This window comes from Nicrophorus vespilloides, unplaced genomic scaffold, assembly GCF_001412225.1.
Source record: "Nicrophorus vespilloides isolate i.1.1-1 unplaced genomic scaffold, Nicve_v1.0, whole genome shotgun sequence".
Lineage (NCBI taxonomy): Eukaryota > Metazoa > Arthropoda > Insecta > Coleoptera > Silphidae > Nicrophorus > Nicrophorus vespilloides.
Window position 1 is genome coordinate 298,460 of NW_017098369.1, and position 27,529 is coordinate 325,988.

The 27,529-nt window shown below is 29.2% G+C and overlaps 1 protein-coding gene across 1 annotated transcript in view; it reads right to left on the bottom strand.

Moving 5' to 3' along the window:
- LOC108562270 (aryl hydrocarbon receptor protein 1) overlaps window positions 1–27,529 on the bottom strand; it is an 87,847-nt gene that overhangs the window by 27,156 nt on the left and 33,162 nt on the right. Inside the window, exon 2 of the mRNA XM_017920547.1 lies at window positions 7,242–7,432. Coding sequence (XP_017776036.1) covers window positions 7,242–7,432 — 191 coding nt within the window. The remainder of the gene's footprint in view (window positions 1–7,241; window positions 7,433–27,529) is intronic.

Sequence of the window (27,529 nt, forward strand, 5' to 3'; positions counted from 1 at the left end):
ATTTCTAGACCTTCATAGAGTTAAAGTCCTTGATTAGTCCGGTTGCATAGTGTGCAAAATTCGCTCTATGCGAGGTATTGCTGTATATAAGTGTGTATGCAGCTTTATAAAGAGTATTACATTATTAACATAAAAGCTTTAAAAGTTTTGAAAAAACTTTGAGTGAAAATATATTAGTTAATTTTTCATTACATATATTATTATATATTAATTATATAAGATGTTACTAATTTGATTCTACTGAAACTGAACATTGGGAAATTATTAATTATTTAATTGACATTTATATCTTGTATCATGAATTGTGTGGATACAGAATAAACTGTATATTTCTTATCTCACAGCTTCCATTTAACGTTCATGCAAAAAATATGTTAAACTCTCTATGTTCTTTTCTTATAGAAAAGTTTACACTAAACCATATACGACAAAAGCACATTATTCGACTTCATTTAGAGTTGAAAATAAATAAATAGAACATTAACATCCTTTATATAAAATCATTTATAATAAGATATAATTTTTATATATTTTTTAAAATCCATAATCAAATATATTATTTTGTCATTTTTATATCGTGAAGTAATGAAATTTTAATATAAATTGTCAAAAGTATTCTACAAAAGTAAAGCTAGAATTTATTGTAAATATTTCATATTAGTCTCTTTATAAACTATTTGCAAATTATATAGAAAAACTGTGACAGAGAATAAATTACAATTTCAGTAAGCAACAATAAAACGAACAACTCTTAATGAATCATAAAACTTGATGATACTATTCTCTATATCCTACAGCATAAACAGTCCTAACAAACATCCTTCACCTCAACTGATTTCATCTCCCAACATCCATCCAGATTTTTCTCATCCAGCCGGATTCGCAGAAATCGTTTGTTCATTTAACGAGTTAATTGCCACTTCTTTCCACTAATATTGGAAATACATGTGCAATGGCGCAATTTTATGTGTGGATCTTCTCATCCCTTTTACTTTTATTCCATTCCGCACTGCAGATAATTACATACATGTACACAGATGTTTCTTTTTTGGCGTTGATTGTAACAAAATTACAGTATTATTAGAGTCTCCGGCTAGTTGGAAGAAGCGGCTTTTCTAGCCAAAAAAAAAGAGAAGATAACGTAGTAAGAAAGACACATACCATCATGGAATAAGAAAAAAATGAAGCGGAAAGAGAAAAATGGGGGAGAAAAGAGAGAAAAATATTTACGAAAATTACGTAATGCCGTTCCGAGAAGTCGGTCGGTGTGAGTAATGCTGGTGTCGGGGTTATTATGCACGTCGATCTGAAGAGTTCGTGCGTTCTTTTTTTTCTCTCCACTCGTTTCTCCGCGTTTTATTTTCGTTCTTTTCCCCACTTTTGACTGTTGTTCTTGTTTTTTCTTTTCTTACTCTTTTCCTCCTCCTCCCTGTTTTCTGTCCACGGTGTGATATCCAAGACGTGTTATTAACTTTTAGAGCTGTGGCATTAGACTGCCAGGGCGAGAGAACGTAATTTGAACTGTTCTATTGTAATTGTAGTTGAGGAAAATACCGAATTTTCGTTTTCTATCTGCTCTGATTTTCGTTTTTTTTTATCTTATTTCTTTGAAAGCTTCCCATTGTTTCCGAGGCCCGGAATTAATGATCGGCTTGCGTGAGCTTTTCCACCCACCACCGACGACGCAACAACAAACCTAACATATATAACGCAGCGTTGATTAACACCTCTGTCCAAATAGTTTATTATTTATTTTATTTTTTTTTTGAGAGAAAGAACGGAAATGTAAGTCCGCATTAATAATATTCGATAAATAGGGGTTAATAGGGGGTGCAATGCTATCGAGCACGCAACGCGATATCCTTTTATCGCGGAGGACTTTTCCGTCCTGTATGTATAATTTCGGAAATACTAGTGACACTCCCTTTGCCGTATATACACATACACACACTGCAACTTAATGAACTTTGATTACGGTTAGTGCTTTAGGTTCGAGGTGGATAATGTTGATAGTACATCACGAAACTTGGCGGCAATGCGAACGGTATTAGTCGAGTCCAGTACTTAACACCTGAAATAAAGATTGCGCTATCGACGAGTCCCATCTTGAAGCTTTTGTACGACCGTTGCGTAATGCATCAGCGGTTGATAAGATCGTCGTCAGGGGTGTTCACAATGTTACACTAACTAACAACATGATGCATTCTCCTAAATCACCTCAAGCAAATTTCATTTTATTATTTCGTGTTAATTGCTTGTCACAAACATATAAAGGTGACGACACACTACATGATGGCACAAATCAAGATTCATATTATAAAACTCCTCAAGAAAGTATCAAATTAATAATAATAATATTTATTGCAATATCAAATTATCAAAATATAAACTCAATACTATAATATAATAAAATTGCACTAAAGGCATATAATTTTTATTAATTATCTAATGAATACAATAAGAATTATAAAATATGAAACACCAACTAAATGTGTCTGTGCACAACATGATACTTTTCAAGTAAATTGTTAAGTATAGATAATACATTATGAATTTAATAATTACAAATCTACATTCATTATATAAACATTTCATATTATGTTCAAGAAACTATCAGTCAATAAAAAATTATAAAATATGAAATACAAGTACTATATAAAAGTGTCTTCTCCTTATATGATACCTGTCAACTTGTTACTTTTATAAATATTCTACTAGTTTGATCTTTTATATAAGTTCATAAAATAATCTAAATAAGATCATTAAATTATAATCTTTCAATATTTTCAATACAAATAAAAGGTAATGAAAACAGTATTTTTGTCTTTTTCATAAAGTTGCCTCGATACTATACGAAATATATCAAGTATATTTATCTCAATATCTCAAATATCATGCATGAATGTAGTAATCATGTTTTTGAACACATCGTGGAAACTGTCAAAATTGAACCATGCACAGGTGAGGAAAGTGATGGTTAATAAAGAAGGAGAAGTATTAATATTGACAAAAGTTTATTTTGGTTTCATCTTTTAAATTTGAAATTAACTTCAAGAAGCTATTGAAATCTAATTGAAACAAACAAATTAAAGTTGCACAATTATGAAGACTACAAACTTAGAATATATCAAAATTGCACTGAAAAAAAAATGTCCTAGTGAAATAATTATTTATATTAGAAATCAAGATATAAAATATTAGAAATTATTACTTTTGTTAAAGATTTATACCTTAAATTAACTGCAAAAAATTGTATTTTTATTACTTTCTACTTATTTTGAAGCTCGATTAAATATATAATTGTTGTTAATCACTAATAAATAAACGTGTGTTTACACTATAATATCTATAATGTATGCAACTTGTACAATATTCTTGTAAAAATTGAAACGTAATTTATGTAATAACAAAAAAATACAGGTTAGTTGGTTATTTAATTAATAATTAGTATTAGTAATATTATTTTGAAATTTTGATTATTTAATTGTGTAATCATACTCATATTAAATAAGTGACAGTTAAATTATTTAAAAATGTATGATTAATTTACATGTCATAATTTATAATAAATCTTTGGACGAAGCGTTTCCTTCTTTTGATACTTATCTTTCCAAGGCGGAAGATATTATCTTGGTCTTTTATATCCAAGCAGTCGATATCCCGTTTCCGTTTATAAAATAATTCGATTTCCCGTTAAGATACTTCGCTCGTGTTGTTGCTTTACATTATATATATATTTTTCTACATTGTTTTCGTATTTTCGTTACAGTGAATATTCAGTCAAGTCTCTCATGTGAATGGAAGATAGCGATCGAATTCAACCCAAATAAGGACATTGATTCGGAAAGCGGAATGCGAGATAATTTCTGTAAGGGTTGGTAAATGCATTTATAATTATTCGAAGTCTGTTACGGCAACGTGAATGGGTGTGTGTGTGCAGAAAATGGTAATTAAAATTGGGGTTCTCCCCGGAAGGTATTGTATCACATGGTCCGCATTGTTTCGGCTCGTTGATTTCATTTTCACCTGGATTAGGTCTCTCTCTCTTTCTCTCTCCATCCATCCGTCTCTATCTAACTCTCTTTTTTTTGTTCGTCCTATCTCTTTCACTCTTCATCCTTGCGTCAGGACAGGCCGTGTGTCCAGCTGTTGCAATCCCATCGTGCCCACCCCCGCATCTCCATTTCATAGGCCGTATATCTTCTATTCCCGACTGCTGACACTGGCCCAACGATCTCCATTAATCTTATACACAAACAACCCGAAACTGCTTTTTCGCTTCAATTCAATTCACTTATGTGTTTCACTTGTAATAGTAATATTTCATGTAACAACCACAACAAATACAAAAAGGTAAAGTTAAAATACAGTAAAACACATAAATCATTGAGTTCATATCTTCATCACAAAAATTCAATTGTATTTTCATCATAGCAATTTGAATTGACTTTTTTTTTTTTAAAGAAATTAGATTTACATCTTCTTCAACACAATTCGATTAGATAATGTAAGATAAATAAAAATACAAGAATTCTTGAGTTCATATTAGGGTTTGTACAAAAAGGGTTTTTGAATCTCAACTTTTCTACAAAACCGGTTTTAGAATTTTCGCTTAAAAAATTCTTGAATTTTATTAAATAATAAATAAAATTATAAACTATAAAGTTTTTCTGAAAAAATGTGATTTTAAACAGGAAAGAATATGGCTTGAGTTTCATCTTTTCTCCGATTTTTTCATCCTCGTTTTCATCTTCTATTTAATAATGTGGATACAACTATTGATAATATTTATCCAAACAACTTAATGATCATGACAAATCTTAGTTCTATTTTCATTACAGGAATGCTAATTGTATTTTCATCATAGCAATTTGAATTGTACTTTTATATAATAATAATTAGTTTTGTAACTTCATCAAAGCAATTTGAATATATTTTTTTCAGTTAACTACAAATTGATTGGGAATACTGAAAAGTGTGTATGTAATTTGCTAAATATTATATTTAACGTAAAGGCATTGAAAACTTTCTTACTTCCAGGAAAAATAAATAACAGTTGCATACAAAAACACCAAATATTCAAAATTACATATTTTTTCTTCATTCCCTGAAGATACCTTTCAATTTTGTTACGTTTCAAGATGAACACCAAACAATTGTATTTTAACTTTTGATTACAGTCATAACGTGTTTATGATTATGCAGATTAGTTAGTATTTACATAAATGTACAGTTATTGAACAATAATCGTAATGAAATGATACTGAGTTTGCTATAGTTAAAATGATTGTATATACCTTTAATTAATTATGAGTAATATTAAGTTCACGAAAAAAAACTTTATTTCATCAACTCATATTTCAACCAAACTCTCATATGAAGACCAATTTTTATCATTTATTGCAAGAATTTTCATAATACAATTAATTTTTCAAATGTTAAAGAAATAAAATGGATAAGAAATGTTGGAGCAAACTATAGAAATATATTTTTTATATACTAATTTTATTATTGTTTCCTTAGGTTTACATAATAATAAAACTTGTTTATAATGAGGATTCTGAATTATATAACAAATTTGTAAATATAGTAGTTTTATAGTTATAGTAATGACAGACAATTTCAATAATTATTTATAATGTTTCTTTAAAGTATATAATAATCATCATCAATTCATTTGCTATGAGTTCGTTTCAGCAATTTCCTACAAATTTCTTTAAAATAAATAATAAGTTTGAGATATAAAATGTTAAATTGTTATTTTAATGTTTCTATACAAATTGTTAGTTTCTTACAAATGTTATGTGCGTCATGAAAAACACTGTAAATAAAATTTATGAAAAAAATAAAATAAAACAAAATGTTCATTTGTAAAATTCATATCGTTTCTTTAGAATCTCAAAGTTGTCTTTATGGATGTAACGATATGATAGGCACGATGAACGTAATCATAAGATTATGTAAATGCTTATCGAGATTAGCTTTTGATTATGATTAATAATCAATCAGCAGCGGAACCATGTAATGCTCGTAATCGGAATGTAAGCTGCCAAATGTAATTACAGACTTGTCTACCGTGGAGATAAATGAGAATACGCCGTCGGTTGTGTGCGTACGTCTCTGGCTGACTGTGTGTGTGTCCGGAGAATCAGTATTGGGGGGCTCAGGGGGGGCGTTTGGGCCACTGACGGACAGCTGCTGGGGCGCCGTCAGTTGGCCCCATTAGACTGCCCCAATGCGCGTTTAAAAAGCACACAAGTCCGTTTATGTAACATGGACAGAGAGAGGACCTCCGATGGGTACAAATGCTTTGGAAGGAGACGGAGAGAAGGACCAAAAAAGCACCGTACCATGTCAGTCAATGATATACATATAATTAGCTAATTACGGTTTTGTGGCTGTACGTTGCTGTGTACAAGCCCCGCAAGCGAGACTCCGCATACAATTAACTTCCTTATCTATATAAAATATAAATACTAACAACATGTGTACTAAAACGTATGCACCCTTCCATCAACAACAACAACACAAAAAGAAAATAAGAAAAAAAGATCACGAGCTGTACGAAAAAGTAAGCTAGTCTATCAATTGATTGAAATAGCAACAACAACAACACAAACAAAAGAAAAATATAACAAAAAAGTTGTACAAAAATATTTGTTTTCTTCCATCAATTGAGAGATGCAGTAATGACAACAACATAACTTGAAGAAAACAACAAAAAATATTACGAGTTTTATGAAAACGTATGCTCTCGTCCATCATCAATTAATTGAAGCAGAAACAACACAACTAAAAGAAAAATACAATAAAAAAGTTGTACAAAAATGTATGTTTTCTTCCATAAATTGAGAGAAGAATTAACAACAACACAACCAGAAGGAATTAACAAAAAAGACCACGAGCTGTACGAAAACGTAAGCTCTCGTCCGTCAATGATTGAAGTAGCAGCAACAACAACAACACAACCAGAAGAAAAAACAACGATTAACAAACGAAGAGTAGATGGACCGGACAGCGGTTTCTTTTTCGTTTTACATCGTTTTCGCTGCAGAAACTGGACACCAGAGATTGGGTAACCCGAGATCGTTGCATAGAAGCTTCCTTTTTGTTTCGCCACATTACGCGCGCCGAATTTCTTTACGCCAATATCGATATATTTCACTATGACAGTTCTTTTGTGGTACTACACACCTGAACCAAGTATTTTTATTTTTGGTGCGCAACTAAAAATAATTTACCTTGGAAGTAGCTCTTGGTGCGCAGGTAGCTGACGGAGAGTCGCAGGATGGATAATCTGTCCAGCTTCGAAAGGATGTTCTGCTCGAAAGGCAGGAGGCTCGCGAGGGTGTCCAGTTCGGCGTTCAGTCGCTCCCGATGCCTCTTGCTAGGATTGCTCTTCGTCACGCCATCCTTTGGTGTCGGCTTCAAACTGAAAACAATATTGTTATTGTATTAAACATAATGAAATATACAATTAAAGTATGTTTTTAAAAATAATTTAATTTAAATAGAAACGTCAGTTTAATTGGTGTTACATCTTTTGTAATATTTACGATTTGTATAATTCACATAATAGAGTGTTCACACGACATCTGATTAACGAAGTAATGAAAATACAATTTTAGTGAAAATCACTTATCTAATACGTGAAAAGTGTTGAATTTTACAAGACTACTACTACTAATATTTTCCATTTATACCATCTAAAAATAGCAATGAATCAATTTAACAGTGATCCATGCAATTATTATTTTCTTAGAAGAAAATATAAATAAAAAATATAACTATAATTTATAATCAATATTAGTTAAAAAGTACTAAACTGTTTTGTGTAAGGTCCATTCAATATATTATTAAATGAATAACATTTGTTGTAGCAAACATATACATTTTTTTATTAGGTAATCGACTTTATAATTTAGTTTATTTTTTATGTTAGTGGAAGTGAATGTATGGAATTAGTTAACGAATGAGGAAGGGAAATTATGATAGCAAAAGTTAACCTACTCACGTTAAGTCATGGTTGATATTGTATTTATGATCTATTGTTTATGTTTGTTGTTTATTTTGCATTGTATAATAGATATGTATGCTAATTATTCCAATTATGATTTTAATTTAAAAAAAAATGCAAATAATTCCACAGTGAGTGTGTTTATATTAATAAATTTCTTCGAGCAAATATTTACTGCATTTATATTAAGTAAAAATCAAATAGTTTTTGTATGAATAAGATAACAAATTTTAAATAATACTTATGAGATTAATTCATTTAAATCTGCATAAAATATGTTAAAAAATGTATGTGTCGAGTCTCGAATATTTCTCCAACAATTCCCGAGAAATTTGTCCCGGGAATTCCCGGTTCAGCAACTATATTTGTCAAAGAGAAAGTAACCAAATTACTATAGTAACTAATCTTAACACCAATCATAATATCAAACTACACACAGAAGTTAAACCTTGAAATAATATACAGAATAATAAGCTTATTTACTAGAAGGAATATTTTTAATAATATATTCTTAATCAATTCTATAATAAGATATGTGTGTAATAAATATAAATACTTCAATTATTATATAATTATCGGATTTCATTGATAATAATTTTGCTCACATATAAATGCTATAAAATTAGTCTGAAGTAATAAATTAAATTATTATTTTTTTTAATTCATCCACCTTTTCCTTATATTATAATCACAGCGTTTACAGAACGGCAACAATTACGTAAGTTTCACACCTGCACACGGGATCTCCGCACGTCGTGGTGATTGCTCGTTAGTGTGATTACATTATTACCATTAAAACGTTCGCGCCGAGACCGAACGATCATGCATTACGCAAACAATAATTCGAATGTTTTGCCCGAATTGATATTATTACCGATGATGTCTGAGCGAGTTGAAGAGGAGGTGGAGGTAGGTAGTAACGTTGGTCGGTAGGTGTATCTGATGGTATTATGCATATACTCCAGACGTGAAACTGCCGTACCAAATAATTGTTGATAATCATTTTAATTATACCGCGCCGACACAAGACATAAACAAATCGTTGCGCAACAGCAATTAAAAATTAATTTTCGTATCGTTTTCACACACATATAAAAATAAAAACAAAATGGAAACAAATGGACACTTTTTAAGTAAAATAAAAAATAGATCAGAAATAATTATGTTCAATATTATAAATCTCTTATTATATTATGTTCTTTTACAGATTTTTTTTATGTCGTAATAATTTTATTCACAAACTGTTCATCAACAGTGAACATTGACTAATTGCGGTTGACATTAAATGGATAAGCTTTCCCTGTGGATAGTTACCATTATGATGATTTTGAACATTAATAATTACTTAAATATACATACTAAATCTAGTGGCCAATAGCTAGAACATTAGTATGTGACTCCAGACAATCTTGGTATCTACTACTAAATGTTGCTATTGTGTACCAAATCTATATGAAGATCTTCGTGTATACTTGACGAACCATGGAGCCCTAATCATATTTCTTAGGCATTTTGATTGGAACCTTTATATAATTTGCTTTGTTCGATTTACTGGTTGCACCCCACAATAGGATGGCATACGTCCATACTAGTTTCAGTATTACTTTGCATATAAGTAATTTATTTTTCTCTGATAATTTAGACTTCTTCCCTAGAAGCCAGTAGAGTTTTCAAACCTTATATCTAATTGCTCCCTCTTAGCCTGAATGTGATCTTTCCAGGTGAGTCTTCTGTCGCATTGACTTTTGTTGCATTGGGCAGATCTTGTCCATTAAGTCTTACCGTTGGGCAGGTGTCTTTCATTAGCGTGAATGTGATATGCACGGATTTCATTTCGTTAACTGATATTCTCAATTTTTTAGGCCATTCTATTACTGTTCGATTCTCATTTGATGCCAAGATTGCTGTATTATCAGCGAATGTTGAATCTTAGGTAGTAGTATTGCTAGTTTTAGGAATATCTGCCCTGTAAAAAAGGTAAAGCAGTGATCCTAAAACACTTCCCTGTAGCAATTCTATTATATTGGATATAAATCGGTGTATTCGTCTTCTATTTTTACCTGAAACATTATATTATCGAGGTATGATTTTATTATTTTAAAATAATGAGAAGTAAATTATAGAAAATAACAACAAAAATTTAACTCTTAGTTTATAGATATAAATGTGAATTAATAAGTTAATATTTCATCTCTTAACTAGCAATTAAAATTAAAGGAAATAATTTGTGTAGTGTCAAATACAATGAAGACAGAAACTGTAAGTCCAAGTGTAAGCACTACAACTTGTGCTTTAATACTATTGTTTTGTTTCAGATGAGTATATTAGTAACTTCATATGACATAAAAATAAATTTAGAAATTGGAAGAGATTCGACAGGTAATGAACATAATTAATTGATAAATAGTAATAATAAACAAAATATTAATTAGTAACTCTAAACATAAGAAAAAAAATGTAATATAAATTAATAAAAATAAATTAGTAAATGTGCCAAAGGGCATGTGAATTAAGAAAATTTCCTTTATTTTGAAATTTTCAAAACCGCACTATAATGAATCAAGACTCATTGAATCCGTACTATGCGAGTTATTACTAATATACATATATCTACAGATAGTGAAAGTGTCTAATCAAATAATTTTTGATAATCATTTTAATTATACTGCACAAATCGTTGCGCAACAGCAATTAAAAATTAATTTTTGTATCCTTTTCACACATACACAAAATAAAAACAAAATACTAGTAAACATTGTCTGCTTTGCGATTTAGACGTTGTTTTCTTCATTCAATCCAATAATGAAGATGTACTTCCGCAAAATGGTTACGGGCTTCGAGACCGGAGGAACCATCATCAGTCATCCGCCGTTCCGAAATAATTAAGGCCTCACACGTTGTCTTTACCTGAGTAACGATTGATCCATTCCATATTTCGGCGCAGAAACACTCGCAATTCAATTACAATACTCATCCTCGTCTCTCTCCTCATCTCGTGGCAGATTAGTTTTAAGTGAATTATGCAAATCGTCCTTTCCATTAGATGCAAATTAATCTGGGATGCATCTCTCACTCTGTTGTATAATAGTGGATGGGTTCAGACAGGCCTGTCATTACAAAAGAGTTAGGGTTTTCTCAGTCTTCTTCTTCATCTTTTTTTTTGTTCTTGCTCTTGTCTGTTGTTTCTCCGTCGCATTCTTCTTATTCTTCTTGGGCGCCGAAGCCGAAGAAACGAAAGCCAAGAACGAAGAAGAATACTACTGCATCATAGTAAGTAAGGGCTCCCTTCCAAATTTCTTTATAATTCGTTCCATTCCTCATCATGCGTTTAATTCCATACCTCTTAATGATGATAACGCTCTTCTGATTACCCGGGTCAAACATTAAAAGTATATTTACAAAAGATTCACTAATATCACTGACAAAATATACCATGTCCTGATGATCAATAATTATTACATTATTTATTCTACAATATAACGCGGTACTGTCATAACACGATGCTAAATAATCGCGTTATAAGAGGATTGTCTATATTATTAATGTAACATTTACAACACATTTTATTATTATTTATTTTTTTTTAACCAAAAAAATCATTTTATAAAAATTTATATCTAAATGTAAATAAATAATTATATTGCAGTTTGCGCAAATAATAATTTTGTAAGGTTTAATATTGCAATTTTGAACAAATGTTAGTTTGTGCAAATAATCTAGTTGAAAAATGGAATAAATCGTAAAAAAGAACTTTCAAAAATAAGAAAGCAACATAAAATAAATAGGAAAACTCATTTTATTTCGTACTTAAAATCTTCATTAAGAGTTTGAATACTTGTATATATAATTATAATGTTTAGAATTAAAAATTTGAAAGTTTTACCGAAATTTATCTTAATTGAAAATGAAAAATTAACAAGAAATTCGCAAAGACGATATAACTAAAACTAAAAAAAAACTGAACTTCACAATTTAAACTGACTTAAAAATATACATCGTTGCCTCATAAATCACTAAAATTTTAAGTACTTATCAAATATTTGAAAAGTTAAACATACATTTTAAAAATAACAAATGGAAACTGGAGACTAATGAACGATTTATAAGAAAAATATTACAAATTGAAGATTTAATAATTATTAAGTTTTTAAATAATTGATTATGTTATAAAACATTTCTTTCTACATGTTATTTCTTCTTTATTTTAAAATAACAGTAGCCCTTTCTATCAGTTGACTTTTTTGAAATTTATATATATTTATTTTGTTCTTTTTATTTCTGCATATGTTTTTTTTTTCAAAAACTCTAGATTTAAAATATTATAATTTAAATTAAAGAATTTTGATAATGAATGAATGAAAATAACCAAAACAATTTAACACTTATAAATGTAAATTAATTAAAATTTAGTTTGTTTTGAATTAATTATAATTTATACTTTGAGCGATGAGTAATACTAATTGCAAGTTAAGTAACTTTCTTGGAATTGACCCCTAAATTGAAATATACCTTCCTTAATTGTTTATTCTCTCGTTTCGGGAACGAAAAACGAAACGAAAAAAAATATATATAAACACACAAGATAAACATGAAACGAAAAGAAGAAAGAAGTAGTTAATTACACAGCACTTGCCTTTCGAGATGGAAGGGAATGAAAAAAAAAAAATTAATTTCAACAATGAACGCGGAGAGTAATTATGCCATCAGTTCAAACAAAAGTGTACACGAAGCATTGTTTGCCTTCGACAACAAACGCACGAAGAGAATAGAACAAATAAAGAATACCGAACATACACACAGTAAACAACAAAAAATATATATATGTACATGTTTCATAAGTCGTGGCATTCTTTAAATACTCTTCTTCTTCATACTTTTGCTCCACTTCATTTGATCCGAAACACATTATTTCCGTGACGGCAATTAATCATTGCGCTCGTCCATTATCAGCAGGAATTAACATTAATTATTGTTTGCATTTCGTTATGTAATGCGGAATGGTTCAACTTCGTATTAGGAATTAACGAGTTGAACGAATGCAAAGAAGTAATAGAAATAGAATAAAAGAAGTTTGTATAATCGACTTTCCATATCTTCTTTTGTTCGGACAAACACCCACTATATTCCTGTTTCGAATGCTCCAGCTTCTTAATTAGTTAGCTAATGGAAATGGTCATTAGATCATTATCAATTTACCTTATACATTTCTAGTAATAAGGAAATTCAAGCCTTTTTTTTATAGTTACAAAATAGTAGTTTATTGAAGGCTTTACGTAACTTTGGTGAATAGTTTATGAGACGAATTTAAATAAAGATAAAAATAAATTTATTTCATTATAAATATGTGTATGAGTAATTTATATTTTCAATGTTTATATACGATTACTGAACTTTTCGCTCCATTTTACATATAAAATCGAGTAAAAATTGGTCCGCGTCTTATGGTCTGAAGGTAACATTGAGTACTTCCCTCATTTTAATAAAACATCAAACGAATTAATCAATTTAGCTTTTGGGATTGATTGTATAAACATATTTCAGCAATTTCAGTTCTAAATAATCATTAAATTAAATTAAATATGAAATGTTTCTACAAAGTTTCTTTTTATATAAAAATTTATAAGAATTTTGTTGAAAATTATTATTAGGTCAAGTTTTGTATTTAATGAATCATTATAAAATATCATAAAAAATGATTGTTCTTCCTTCAAATCTTGATTTGGATATTGACCCTAAAGACGGACATAATTGATCTTATCTTCATGTGAAATAAAGATCAGACCTAAAGATAGTATAGAAATTCATAACGAAAATTATATAGAGGAGAAATGATTATAATTCATAAGCTTGCTAATTTTATTATATAAATTGATTGATTATAAATTGTTATATAAGAAGAACGAAACGTTTGAAACCACTTAATATATATTAATTAAATTAATTAATTAATTATTCAGATCGAGCCACCTTTCATAGCATCCTTAATATAATTGATTAAATTCAAGAAAAATAAAAGATATTAGGTTCTAAGCATCTTTGTTTTATGAAAATGTAAAAAAAATATCTTCATCATTGGTACTATCGTTTGTTTCTGATTGTTTGTCTTTGTTTGATTCCATTGATAATTTTCGTAAAATCTTTGGATCCGGTTCATTTTATGGTACATAAATCGGGGTTACTCCACCTATACAGTTTTAAAAGTTATGGTTGGTTTGTACCCACTGACGTCGCACAGACGCCACGCGAGCAACGAAGTCAAGTCGCTTCTAAAATCCATAATCGGTTAACGAACAACTCGAATCGAACGTAAGATATTCAATTGATATTTAAGTATATAAGATTGATATAATGATATTTCAAAATTACAAACTAATTTACTGAAGTAAAAAAATTGACAAATAGAGAATTTTATTTTCATCTCGTGACAATTTCAAAATTTTAATTTCTTGCCTTATTATTATTCAATAAATAACAGTGTTTCACAATGGTATAATTATGAGCTAGTATTATATAATTGTCAAACGGATTTCTGTACAGATTGAGAGACTGAAATTGCAAAAGTGCAAATGATTCAATAGGAATGCGGTGCGATTGTCGGTTACGCAACGTACGGTGTGTGTGTCAATTTAACAGAAAAGCAGTAGAAAAAAAAGTAATAATAATAATGTAAATAAACATAATAATAATATTCCACATTTACCTTCGTCGGATGGGAACTATTCGCATGGCCATTTCACAGAAGTCTATCAGAAAACGGAGCTCGCCTCTGCCATTATGAGCCATTACAATATTATGATTAGCCTTCTTATTTTTCATATTGTTTGGTAACAATTGCAGCAACAGCACCGACATCTACGTAAACAAGTATGACGAGAGATGGTGTGGATTTCAAATACTTGTTTTTTCTTATTTTTCATGTGTTCAAACATAGTTAAGCAACGGCTATAGCGAATTGTAATTGGATGGATGAAAGATATTATTTTTGTAGAAGAGAAATAATTTCTTAGATTTTAAGCCAAATAAGTGTAAAACCTAGTACTAATTTTTAGATAAATAAAGTAAACATATTATCCTAGATTCAAAAATATTATCATAGTTAAAAAATAACTAATACCTCGCATAGTGCGGTTGATCCCAGACTGTTTAAATAGAAGGAAAAACCCTTAGTTTTTTAGAATTTATTTTTATCAAATAAAATTTTATTTGTTTTGAAATCGGACTATAGTGAATCAGGACTGATCGAAGCCGCATTATGTGAGGTATTGTTGTATATTATTACTAGTTTGCAGTTAAATGTGGAAGAAAAGGGGAGAAAAGACTGCAATATGTCCTATGAAAAGCACTTTCCCATTCTTCTTTTCGTTTTTCTGTGTTCCTTTTTCGGGTAATAATAATTTCGGGAGTTTTATGTTCGTGGAATGTCACGTTTAATGCGTTCGCGTGTACATATTTCAACAAAGGACATACACACACTCCCTCATAAAAGTATATATATATATAATACGACCGAAAATTGTGTACTACGAAGGGACTCGGTCCAAGGAATAAAATTTAATTTTCCGCTAGGCTATATTTCCTTTTTTCTTTATTATTATTAGAATTTTTCTGTCAGTTGTACAAGAACTTTAATGGATGGAAATCTAAAATTTATTGCTTCCATTTCGTAAGGAACATACTATAATTATAAGTCCACAATATCAGATTTCATTTATACAAGTATACGAAATGTTAGCTGTTTTAATGTTTTCCTGTATTTAAAAAAGTAAAAGTAAATTTAGTTAGAAAATTGTATATTTTGTGAAATTGTAAAATTGGGAAAATTGATATGAAGATTACGCAAAACACGTATAAATAACTGTATAATTAACAAATAACTTGGCAAGTGACATAATTAACAATAAATAAAGCACATTGAAATTAATCAAGTTAAGAAAAATGTACATTATTGTACATTATATATTTTACCTTAAATTCAATATTATATAATTAATTTTGCATGGCATAAACCATTGCCGACCCTTGGTTTAGACTATACAATTGAATAACATTTTATATTCAATTTAATAATATTCATTAGTATATTTTTCTTAAAAGTATGTTCAATCTACTTTTTTTTGCTTTTATTTTGCATAAATAAATTTATATATAGGATATTCACATTGAATTCGAAGAATTTCCTGTAGTAATATTTCAATAACAGGTGGAAAATATAATTTAATGGATTCTACAAAAAAAAAATAACGGTTTCAAGTATTACCTAAGAATGATCATAGCTTAAGACAAATAGATTTATAATTGCGGTGTATTCCTACCCAACATTTGTATCCTCGCCATGTGTTAAAAATTGAAAAAAATAATGTTATTATAGAATTATTCTATTTTTGGGACAATTTTTATGTTTAAAGAAAGAAAAAATATAAATTATTTATAATTTATATCAACTTTTTGTGGTGTAAATTGTTTTTTTTTTATGATGCTCATATGCGTATAAAATTCATGAATTCATGCGTCGTTTTCAAATAAATATTTAATTTGTTCAAATTTTGATGGACCTTTGATGGAGTTCATGAGTATATTCATGAGTAAGTTCATTAAACAAATAAATTCATTAATATAAAGATTACTAGATTTACGTAACAGTCAATTTGTCAATCGGATTTCATTCATAAATAAGTTTAATTTCTAAATTATAAAACAAATTTATTTAATTTAATCAATATACTAATTAATTTTAATTAGTATATTGATGAAATTACGTTGTTTATATTAATTAATCAAATAATTTAAAAAAATATACTAATGTTATTATTTCACTGTAAAAAAATTGTATAGGGAAAGTTTTTATTAAACAAATTTACTTACTTTACTTATAGTATGTATAACGGTAATAAAATAGAAATTATTTAAATAATTCTATTAATTTATTTAAAATAAAATTGGTAAAATTTGCATGGGACAAATAAATAAATGGAAGAGTAATGGATGTTGTATAGTGGAAGTGTTACGGTGCGTGATCAAGAACACTTGATACACTTTCGTATAAAGTAGATAGGGAAAAGGAAAGAGTGTCTTTAAAGAGTATTCCCATTCAGATTAGGGATTTACGAGTGCCATGGGTTGTGCAAACAAACGAAACGAAATAAATGAGTGAAAAGAAGATGTTGCGCGTTGACAAAGAAAATAAAGAAGGACAAGTATTGGAGGAAGAGTGCGCGGTGAGTGTGTCGGTGGAAAAGGAAGAGCTGGATGACAATATATCAAGGAGTCGCCAAGTCGTTATTAGCATATCACTCGGCCTCGATGGAAGACGAGGAGAGGAAGACGTGAAGCTTTGAAGATCATCGGGATGAAAAGAGAAAGAGACGAAGAAGCTCGTTAGTCCGAACTCCTCATCCTCTTTCCAAGTCGAAGCCGCACACTCTGCTACTCCGAGCTACCAGCTCAACATTGACGACTTCATCCAGCCAAGCCGCAAAACGGCTACCGAACCGGTAGCTCTTCGGCCCCATCTCACTATCGCACGAATTGTCTCTCATACACTCACACACACACAAATAAATATATACATAACATTATATAGGCACATATACATACATTTACAAAACCACCAAGCAACAACCCACACGCGCAACACGATTTATTACACCTTCCAACAGTCGGCCAAGAACACAAACAACGACCCGAATCTCTCTCCCGACGATGCAATAAGAGCAATAAGACAATTACCCCTCTCCAGGAAAGATATCACCACTTATTGGAACCTCCGATAAAAAGGACCAGGGACCAAAGACAACGGCGAACTTGAAATTAATGCCATTAACAACCGCAGTACTGATAAAATTGGATCAGACATTTGCATCATTCGCAGATAAGGTTAATGCATAGTAAAAATAATTGTTTTCATAGAATCCTCAATAAATTATACACTAAAATGTAATTAAAATTTTCCTCATCAAATAAATAAAATAAAAATATTTGTTGAAACAGTTTTATATAAAAAGTAAAACTAATTTATATTATATAAGTGTTACATAATTTTAATAAAAATTTAGATGGTTTTGCAATTTTCAAACAGTACTATAGTGAATCCGGACTATGGGAGTTATTATGTTTGTATTAACATCCATTGCGGATGGATATTTCTCATGAACGCATTTTCAACTTATTGCGTAAGTCTCGCGTATTATTATGTTTTTGTGGCGTACTTCTGTAACGCAAAATTTTTACAGCCCACCATAGTAGACATGCATTCAAATTTCCATAAACATGTAAGGAGTAGTCGGATATATCCGCCACTCGTCCGAAAATATTTAAATGTGATTTATATAATTATGTAAAATATTATTAGATTGTGTTTTATTTTTTGAGTTTACAAAGTTTTATTTTGAATGTAAACATATTGATCAAATTATTGAAATGTTGCCAAAGGTGTTAATTATATTTAATTATAATATTTATATTTTTTTTAATATGGGATCAAGATGAAAGCAAACAGTGCATGAAGTAAAATGAAGCGGATAATATTAAACAAGGCGAGAAATTTGAAAAGAAAACAACGAATGAATAATTCAGGGCTTGTAACGTGATATGCTGGATATATATCTTTAGCAAACAGTTGCATAATACATTAGCCTTATGTTTGCGCCAACTTCAAATTTGATTCAAAACACAGCGAATTAAAATCAAACAAACAAAATTTTGATTTCAATTAAAATGTAACTAATTAATATCTAATTATTTTTTTCTAGTTTAAATCAGTGATCAGCGATTAATTGCTATTAAAATTTTTAAAAAATCCAGGGGGCGCTGAGTAATATTTTTTTCTAGAAAGGGTGGCAAAATAAGTTTGAGAATCACTGCTTTAAATTAATAGTTTTAAATATATACAAAATTAATTTGTCCATATTTAACAAAAACATAATTTTAATATCTATTTATTTCTTAGATATGAATATTCAAATATGTAAAAAGTTGTTTTTGCACCTTTAAATAATATATTTCTTAATTTATTTACCAAAAAATAAATTTGAATTACAATAAAAATCGTTATTTTTAAAGTTTTGTCTTCAGTGAAAAAAAATAACAATTTATTATTTTTGTTAATATTATTCTATTAATTTAAATATGACACATAGAACTATAAATAATATTAGATATAAATTTTGTAAAAAATAATAATTTATCATTATTTTATTTAAATCTCAATGCAAAAACGAATATTTTTCTTTCTTAAAGCAATAAATAAAATATAATAACATTTATTTTACAATTCAATTGATAAAAAATAAACTAATATAAATTTTATTTATATTAGTTTTTTGCTTTGTTTTATAACTGTAAATATTTAACCAAAGTAACCTTTATTCAAATGATAATTTAAAATATTTCCATGCTGACAGTGATAATATAATAATTGTAATTAGTTATATTATAATATACAATACAATTAATCAAATTAATCTAAATATTTGTCAATACTTTTATTTATTGATACTATTGAAATAGTCTAAGAAAATTGTAGGAAAAAGTATGTTTCAATTATTTTTACAGTAAACAGATTAATTTATATTAGTTAATGAATTTATCATCATTTAAAACTGATTTAATTACTCAGTTCTTGTTTTGTATTTTCACTCACAGTATTAAATAGTATGAATTATAATTATATAGTATAGTATAATTACTGATTTTTCCCCAAAGTTATCCCAATTTGAGATCCAAATATTGACGAATTTTCTACAGACGGGTCATTTTGACCCGAAAAATACATTAGAAAATACTGGAATAGCTAGAAAGTCGATCCCGATCAGTAAATCACAATAGGATTTGAATGAAAACAAATATCATGTGAGTCAGCCTGACCCGCCCGTGGTACTTACGGGTTAAAAAATTGATACTTAATTATGTTAATATAATAAATAAAAACCATTAGAAATAATATATAAGTAATTTAGAAGCTATTAAATAGATGGTTCAATTTAAACGCTTATATTTTTACTGAATATTCCATACACTTTATGCGCTTTTCACATTATTTTCTGAAATGAAAACGCGCTGCATAAATCGCAACATCACAATTTGAAATTATTTGCATAATTAATATGTTAATCATAGGTTCAGCTGTGAAAATGAATGAATGCTTGAACATTCCCTATCACGCCACAAAACAAGGAGCGCATTTGAATGATTTATGCACGAAAAAGAATGCGCACACAAAGACTAAAGATGCTAAACAAATATATATATTTTCCAAGATTTACCTGTCTGTATACTTAAAAACCTACACACATGAAACGGATTACGCTAATTAGCGTTATTCAAAATTAACGTAACATAAAATTACGTGGAATTTATCTGAGGATTTACCGGATTAATGATGATCATTCCGAGCCGCTTATTTCCGGATTCTCGTTCTCAGAATGCATTAACGATAGAAATTTAAAATATTTACAGTCGTAACTCCAAATGGTTTATATAAAGTATGGACACAAAAAATATACACATAAATATGGATGGTTTTAATTCAATAAAAAGAGATAGACACAAAAAAAACCGCAGGCGAAATGAATAATTCACGTTATGACACTTTAATTTGTTTCTAAAAAGGACGATCGTGTCATTCAAATTAATTAAATTAGACAACACCGATACGGATCTTAATTTTTTTTTTTTTTGATGAATATACATAACGAATTGGAATACGGGTTTCCTTTTCGCTCTCGTTCAAGCCTGAGGTTAACCCGAACGGATCTGGATGAGCGAGAAAGACTTAAAGACATAGATATATAGGAAAGAGAGAAAAAGGTATAAAGAAGAGACAGAGAAAGATATAAAGAAAAGACAGAGAAATAAAGGGAAGCCTGAAGGCATTTACAGAAATTTCATGGCCTTTTGGCCGGAAAAACTGTTGCTTTGTTTCTTCATTGCGGCCGGCGCGGCGCGCATTTCAAAAGCTCACATTATAAATGAATTAGACCAGAGAGACTTCAACGTGCGGTCGAGCTGCAAACCCGGCCTCGGAGAGAACGCCTCAGGGCTCGACGAAAATGGAGTAAGGTAACGTTAGGGTATGACCAAAAAGGCACTAAACTAAAGTTAAGAACAGAAATCAAAACGTACGTACGTATTTCATTTATGATCGCCCCGCGAGTCATCAACGCTTTTACTTATGTTCTACAGGATCATTGCTTTGTGATTGTATACAATATACTGTGAATTTGATGTACATCATAATTTATATAACATCGTAATCGTTGATTTCTTAGTGGAAACTATATTATTATTTCGTTAAATTAATATGGATTTCCTGAGTACAAAATTATCTTCAAGTATTTTTTTTTAAACTTTATGGTTTACAAAATATTTTTTTACTTTTTTAATATTTTATTATATTTATATATTGATTTAGATTAAACTAGAATTACAGACCAAGTTTAATTGTGTGATGAAAACATGTAAACGATCAAATTAACCAAAATATTCTTGCTTTTATTAAATTGTTATTGTTAAAAATAAGGAATAAAAGTATAAAATTTGATAGTTGATAGTTTACGAATTCCGGTTTATATAAATTCTAAATAATAATATAGTGAGCATTCGGTTAACGAACAGTTCGGACTGTAAACTAATCGAAGAACGTATAATTTCGCAAATGGTTTTTATATGTTCGAAGAACAAAATCATATTCGGATAACGAACACATAATTACTTACTTTTGGGAACTAACTTTAATAGTTCGGTTAACGAACTATTCAATTCGTCTTTGAATGATCACTCAATCTATTTATTGATATATTTAAGCAGTCAAGATTCAAATTCGAGTTGAAAGTTATTTTCTGTGAAATTGGTTCATAATAATTGATATAAAGCAAAATAATAGTTATAGTTAACATAATTGTATGATCAATATAAAAATTCGTTTCACAAGTTCTTTGATAATAAATGTTTTGATATTACTGAAAACATTGTGGTTATTGAAGAATGTAGTGACTAGCTTTTCAATAAATCTGAAAGTCATGTACGATGACTGTGAAGTTGTAGTCATGAATGGAGTGAGTTGTAGTAGTAGTCTTCGTTTCTAGGTTTGCATTCAAGATTGTATATAAATTAAAAATCCGCGTTTTGTGAATGAACGAGTGCGTGTGCATAAAAGTGCTTATAGTAGGTACGTTTTGGAAGCGCCTCTGACGAGGATGTTGATGGCGTGTGTTATGCGGTCTATGTGTTAGACGGCACGCGAAACGGACACGAAGAGGCCGCAGGATAGGTCAGGGCATTACACACATACCCGTACCTAACATCAGCACAGAAAAATAGAAACAGCAATAATCTTATTGCAGATATAGAAAACACATATAGCATAAAAGAAACAAGAAATTCTATAAAAAAAATTAAGAGTTTTCTTGATTCATATATTTCTTTTGTATAGAAACCTAATTAGGATCAAGAAAATCACTTGAATTTAAGTTATATAATAACATTATCAAATATTTAAAGAAAATAATTAACAATAAGAATGTAAACTATATAAATAAAGCATGGATATTAATTATTGTTTATTACCTAATGAAAATATTTTGTTTACAAAAATTGTTGAAAAAAAATTATATTAATTAGGATCAATAAAAAAATTGTAAATAAATAATTATTATTAATTATATTCATTTGAAATAAATTATTAATAAATGTTTTCTAAAATTTTATTTTGAATAAATTGTAAAGCAAATATTTATAAATAACTAATTGTGTAATGTACAGATTTATACTGAAAAATATTCTTTAAAAAACGTATAAAAAAAACTGAGTTTATTAAATTCTAGTATGTGTATTTCGTAGAAGCTAATAGTAATATAAATAAAGAGAATGAAAATATATGGAAAAACCGATTTTATAATAAAAAACACATGATAAAGGAAATGTATAGAATTATAATTCTGTAGAATATTTTTTGTTTTTAAATTGAACTATAAAATTGAGCAATTTTCTGAGAATATGAAAAATGCAACTGTTTATTAATCAATTTTTATTGTTTATTCGTAAAGCCAAACTTCGTAAACCAAAAACAGATAAAATAGTACAAATTAATTGAAAAAAAATGTAACTTTTATTAAAAAAACTATGAGAAGAATTAAAAATATACAATTACTAAAAAAATAAATAATAATTAAAATATATAGAGTTATATAGAAATGTTCCAATCACTTATTTAAAAAAAAACATACATTGATTTAACATAATTATCCTCAGTCTACTTGTGGTTATTATTTTGCACGCTGCCTTGGACACAGAAGAAAATAATAACATTGCATCGCATTAATTAAACACCAACGGAAATTTGTATAAAAAAAACTATGCTTGTTTATTAAATTAATGCAAAAATATGTTGTTTTCCTCAGATTGTTGTTTTTCTTCTTCTTTCTTTACGCTGTTTATTAACTGTATTATAAAATTGTATTCCGTGCAATCTGTGGTATGTATCTCGGCGAAGCGTTGTGCTGCTATTTATAATTAATTTACACGTAGATTGAGATTACCGAGGGTAATTTGAATATTCCCAATTAAATTCCATAGAGTGAAATCAATGCAGAATAGATAACACAGGAGAGTATTGGAGCGCGAGGAACGCAATTGCAACTGTGGGAATGAGCTTCTTCTTCTTTTTTATCTTCTTCGGAATGGAAAAAGCTTCCGGTTCGACGAGAAATACGAAGTATTCTATCTATTTACGAGCGATAATTGTTTAATAAAAATAACTTAGCATGTTTTAAGTAGATTTTTCTTTAATAAACGTTATTTTTTACAAGGCGAATGATAATTACTAATTGGGTATGTTTTATAAAACAATTGCAAAAATAATTCTAAAAAATATGATTAACTGCAATTAATATGCAATTGTATAAATCTTGCAAAATTTATTGGTCTTTTTGTTCAGTGAATGGAACTTATTAATATAAAATTGGTAGTATAGTTAAGTTTTTGATGTTTTGTTAATAACCTTATAATAATTAGTATGGATTAAGAATGATTAAAGCATATATAATTGATAGAATTTATAGACTTGAATTAAAAAAAAACACATGTATTATTTATTTTGGTAATATTTTGTTTAGATAATTAAATGCTTTATATAATTTTGTAACATATATTTGAGATGATAACTGATATTTTTAATTAATCTCTTGATTAGATTTTTTTTGTAAATCAAGAATTACTAAAATAAGAATATAATTTTATAATAGGTGAATATCTGTTTGAATGTAATTATTACATAAAATATCTAAATAATTACAATAATTAAATAGTTTGTTGCAGGGTTCTTCAACCTTTCATTATCATCGAAACTCGTGGTAGATATATTTGTCCTTTACCATTTCTTAGAGTTGTTTTTTTAGAAAGTGGAAATAAATTATTGTAAAATGATATTTAGCTATATTCTTTATTTATTAAGCACTTCGAAACAAAATAATAAATGAACAGAAATGAAGATAGAAGTTATTTTACAGATCAATGGTAATTTTCATCACAGGTTGAGAAACCATGTTCAGAAATATATAATCAATACTTTACTTAGATATTCCATTAATAGCGATTTTTAGAATGTGTGTAATGAAATGCAGTGATCACCAATCGGTGGTCTGCGAGAGAATTTGGTGACCTGCAAAGTATAATATACTTGCAATTTTTGTTTTTCAATTATTAATCTATTTTTTTGCAATTTTTGCCTTATTAAGGAGCTCAATGTACAAACAAGTGTATGTATCATTTCATATTTAGAATCTTATTTTTATGGAAAAAGAAGTGATTTTGAGTTTAGTGGTCCTCGAGATTCAATATTTTGAGTTTAGTGATTCGTTGAGGTATTTAGAATTAGATGTTAGTTTATATAATAATATCGGTGAGGTAAAAATAATTAGATTTATTAACAATTTTTCGATTTGTTCCTGAAATATCTATTAGTTCTATATGTCGTTATTTTATATAAAAAGAAGTTAAAGTACATCACAATATACATATTTTACAAATTAGCTAGTGAAAACGTATTATTAACTATGAAATATTTCTATTAAATAAAGGAATACATATGGTAACTTCGCTGTAAGTGTCTTTCTGAATCATTGTTTTTCATTATAACATACAGTTATAAATATAAGAAGATTGAAGGTACGTAAATTATATATTTGATACGTTATAATTTTCATATTATTAATATTAAATAATTTATATAATATAATATTTATTAGATATAAGATTTCGTTATTGAATGGCAATCAGCCATCAAAACCAATAAATTTTGTTAATGTAAAACAAGCGGATTTCGTTTTAGTAGAAAACAATCATTATTGCCATGTGTTTCTTTGATAACAGTAGAATAATAGATACGGTGTATGCGGAAGGCAATTACAACAGTGGGAATGGTGTGGGTGGATGGATCTCGTTCGGAATGAAAGAGCTTCCGGTTGGGTGTAAAAGCTTTTTCGGACAGGCTCCCTCCGTTTCCGGGGCGAACGATTTGCGGTCGAACGATCCATCGCGTGGGTCGTGGGTCCGGAGGAAAATAAGATTTAATTACGTTCCGGAGAAGGAAAGTGGATGGAGGAGAAGGCGGAGTAGGTGCAGAAGAAGAAGGTTTTGGATCTCGGCCATAAAGAACGAGGGAAGATAGGGAATCTTCTCTCGGTGCGCGCCGTTTCTGTTTCTGTTTGTACGTTGGCATTCACACCCTCGCCTCGTTACCGGTAATTAGTGGTGTTCGGGGTCGTCGATATGGACACGGGCCTCGTTAGCTCCTTCCATACCTATACATACAGCACACTACCACAGAGAGGGCCCCGTTTTCTTGATGGAATCGCAACGTGGAAAGAAAGAACGAGCCACAATAAATACATAGATATATAACCTGTGGGCTTTGGATTTATCGTCGGGGACCGGCCCAGCCGCAGGACAACTCACATCCATGGAGAAGAAGAATGTTCGAAGCCTTTCCTTCTTTCCTCTTCCATCCTCCTTTCTTATACAATCCATCTCTTTTCATCCTCTCGCGCGCATGCACATATAAACATACATTCAAGAAACACACTTGAAGAAACTCTCCGATCTCTCTCCAATTCTCCACCGTACATATAAAACGCGTAATGGGTCTTTAAGTGAAATCTCGGATTCTAATCTGTCACACAATCTTAGTATGTATCGACACTAACGCATGGGGCGAGAGAAAAACGGTAGCTCCGTATTCTGTTCTGTTTTATTGGGTGGTTTGGGTGACGCGCGCGGGACCCATTAATGGCAGATCGAATGGGCCGATTGCGACCCAGACCCGATGTGATTGATCACTTTTAACGCTCCATTCGTGTTCTAATGAACGACAAAACTTTACACAATCTCCTCCTGATGTATACACATACACACATACCCTCAACCCACCACAGGCGCCTCCGCATCTCCTTCTTTTCCAGGACCAACGATCTCCTCAATACATAAATCCTCGCGTCTCGCATACCAATAGCAATACCATCGACTCGCATCTAGATTCTGCGGAACGGGCGGTTTCAATTTCTCAAATGTCTCAATTACAAATCAAATCATAACACGCAAAACCCATAACTACTTCCAGTATTAAACCAGAAGAAACCGTGCAACTGGAAAGCAAGGCAATCTTGATTTAGAATATAGTAGAAATACAACTGTTTCAAACATTATTATACAACATTTTACTCTTACCGTTAATAATCTGATAGAAAACAATTATTGGTTTGGTGCATAATTATCAGACATTTTTGTTAAAAATAAAGATATTTCGTTTACTTCTTATTGTAATTAAAATATTATTTGCAAATGGGAAGCAGTTATTGAATCAATTAAAAATGTTATTGTAGAATTTTTATGTTCTTTTCCATATTAAATATTGTTTAAAAAACGCTTGATAATTATGCACCAATTCAATATAATTACAACGTATAGTTGATTTGGCGTAATTACATACATTAAATATTTTAAGAAATTACAGTTAAAATGAAATCTTGGAATGGAAAATAATTACAACACTAAATAATTAGAAAATCAGTAAATATACTACAAAATAACTCCCTTAGTTGTAGAGCATATTCACATGAAATGTAAAACTTACAAATGCAAAACAATACAGATTTACAAATATGGTAGAACTACAACTATTTACTAAATTGTCATATATTATCTTCTAAGCTATTATTTCATTGTTTTCATTAATATATTGATTAAATAATAAAAAAAAATCTTTTGTATTATTACATAATTTAATCTGCGTTAAATATAATGAAATATAATGAATTTTTAGCTCTATCAAGAATTTTTAAATAATATTATCATTTGTTAAGAAATTTAAAAAAATATATACACTGTAAGAGAATTGAAACATACAAAATAGATTTTTTTTTAGTTTCAATTGTACAAATATTGATTTATATTGGTATAAAGTTCTTACTATGAAGAAACGAAAGTTGAACAAAAATAAAGATATAAGACTAATTATAGTTA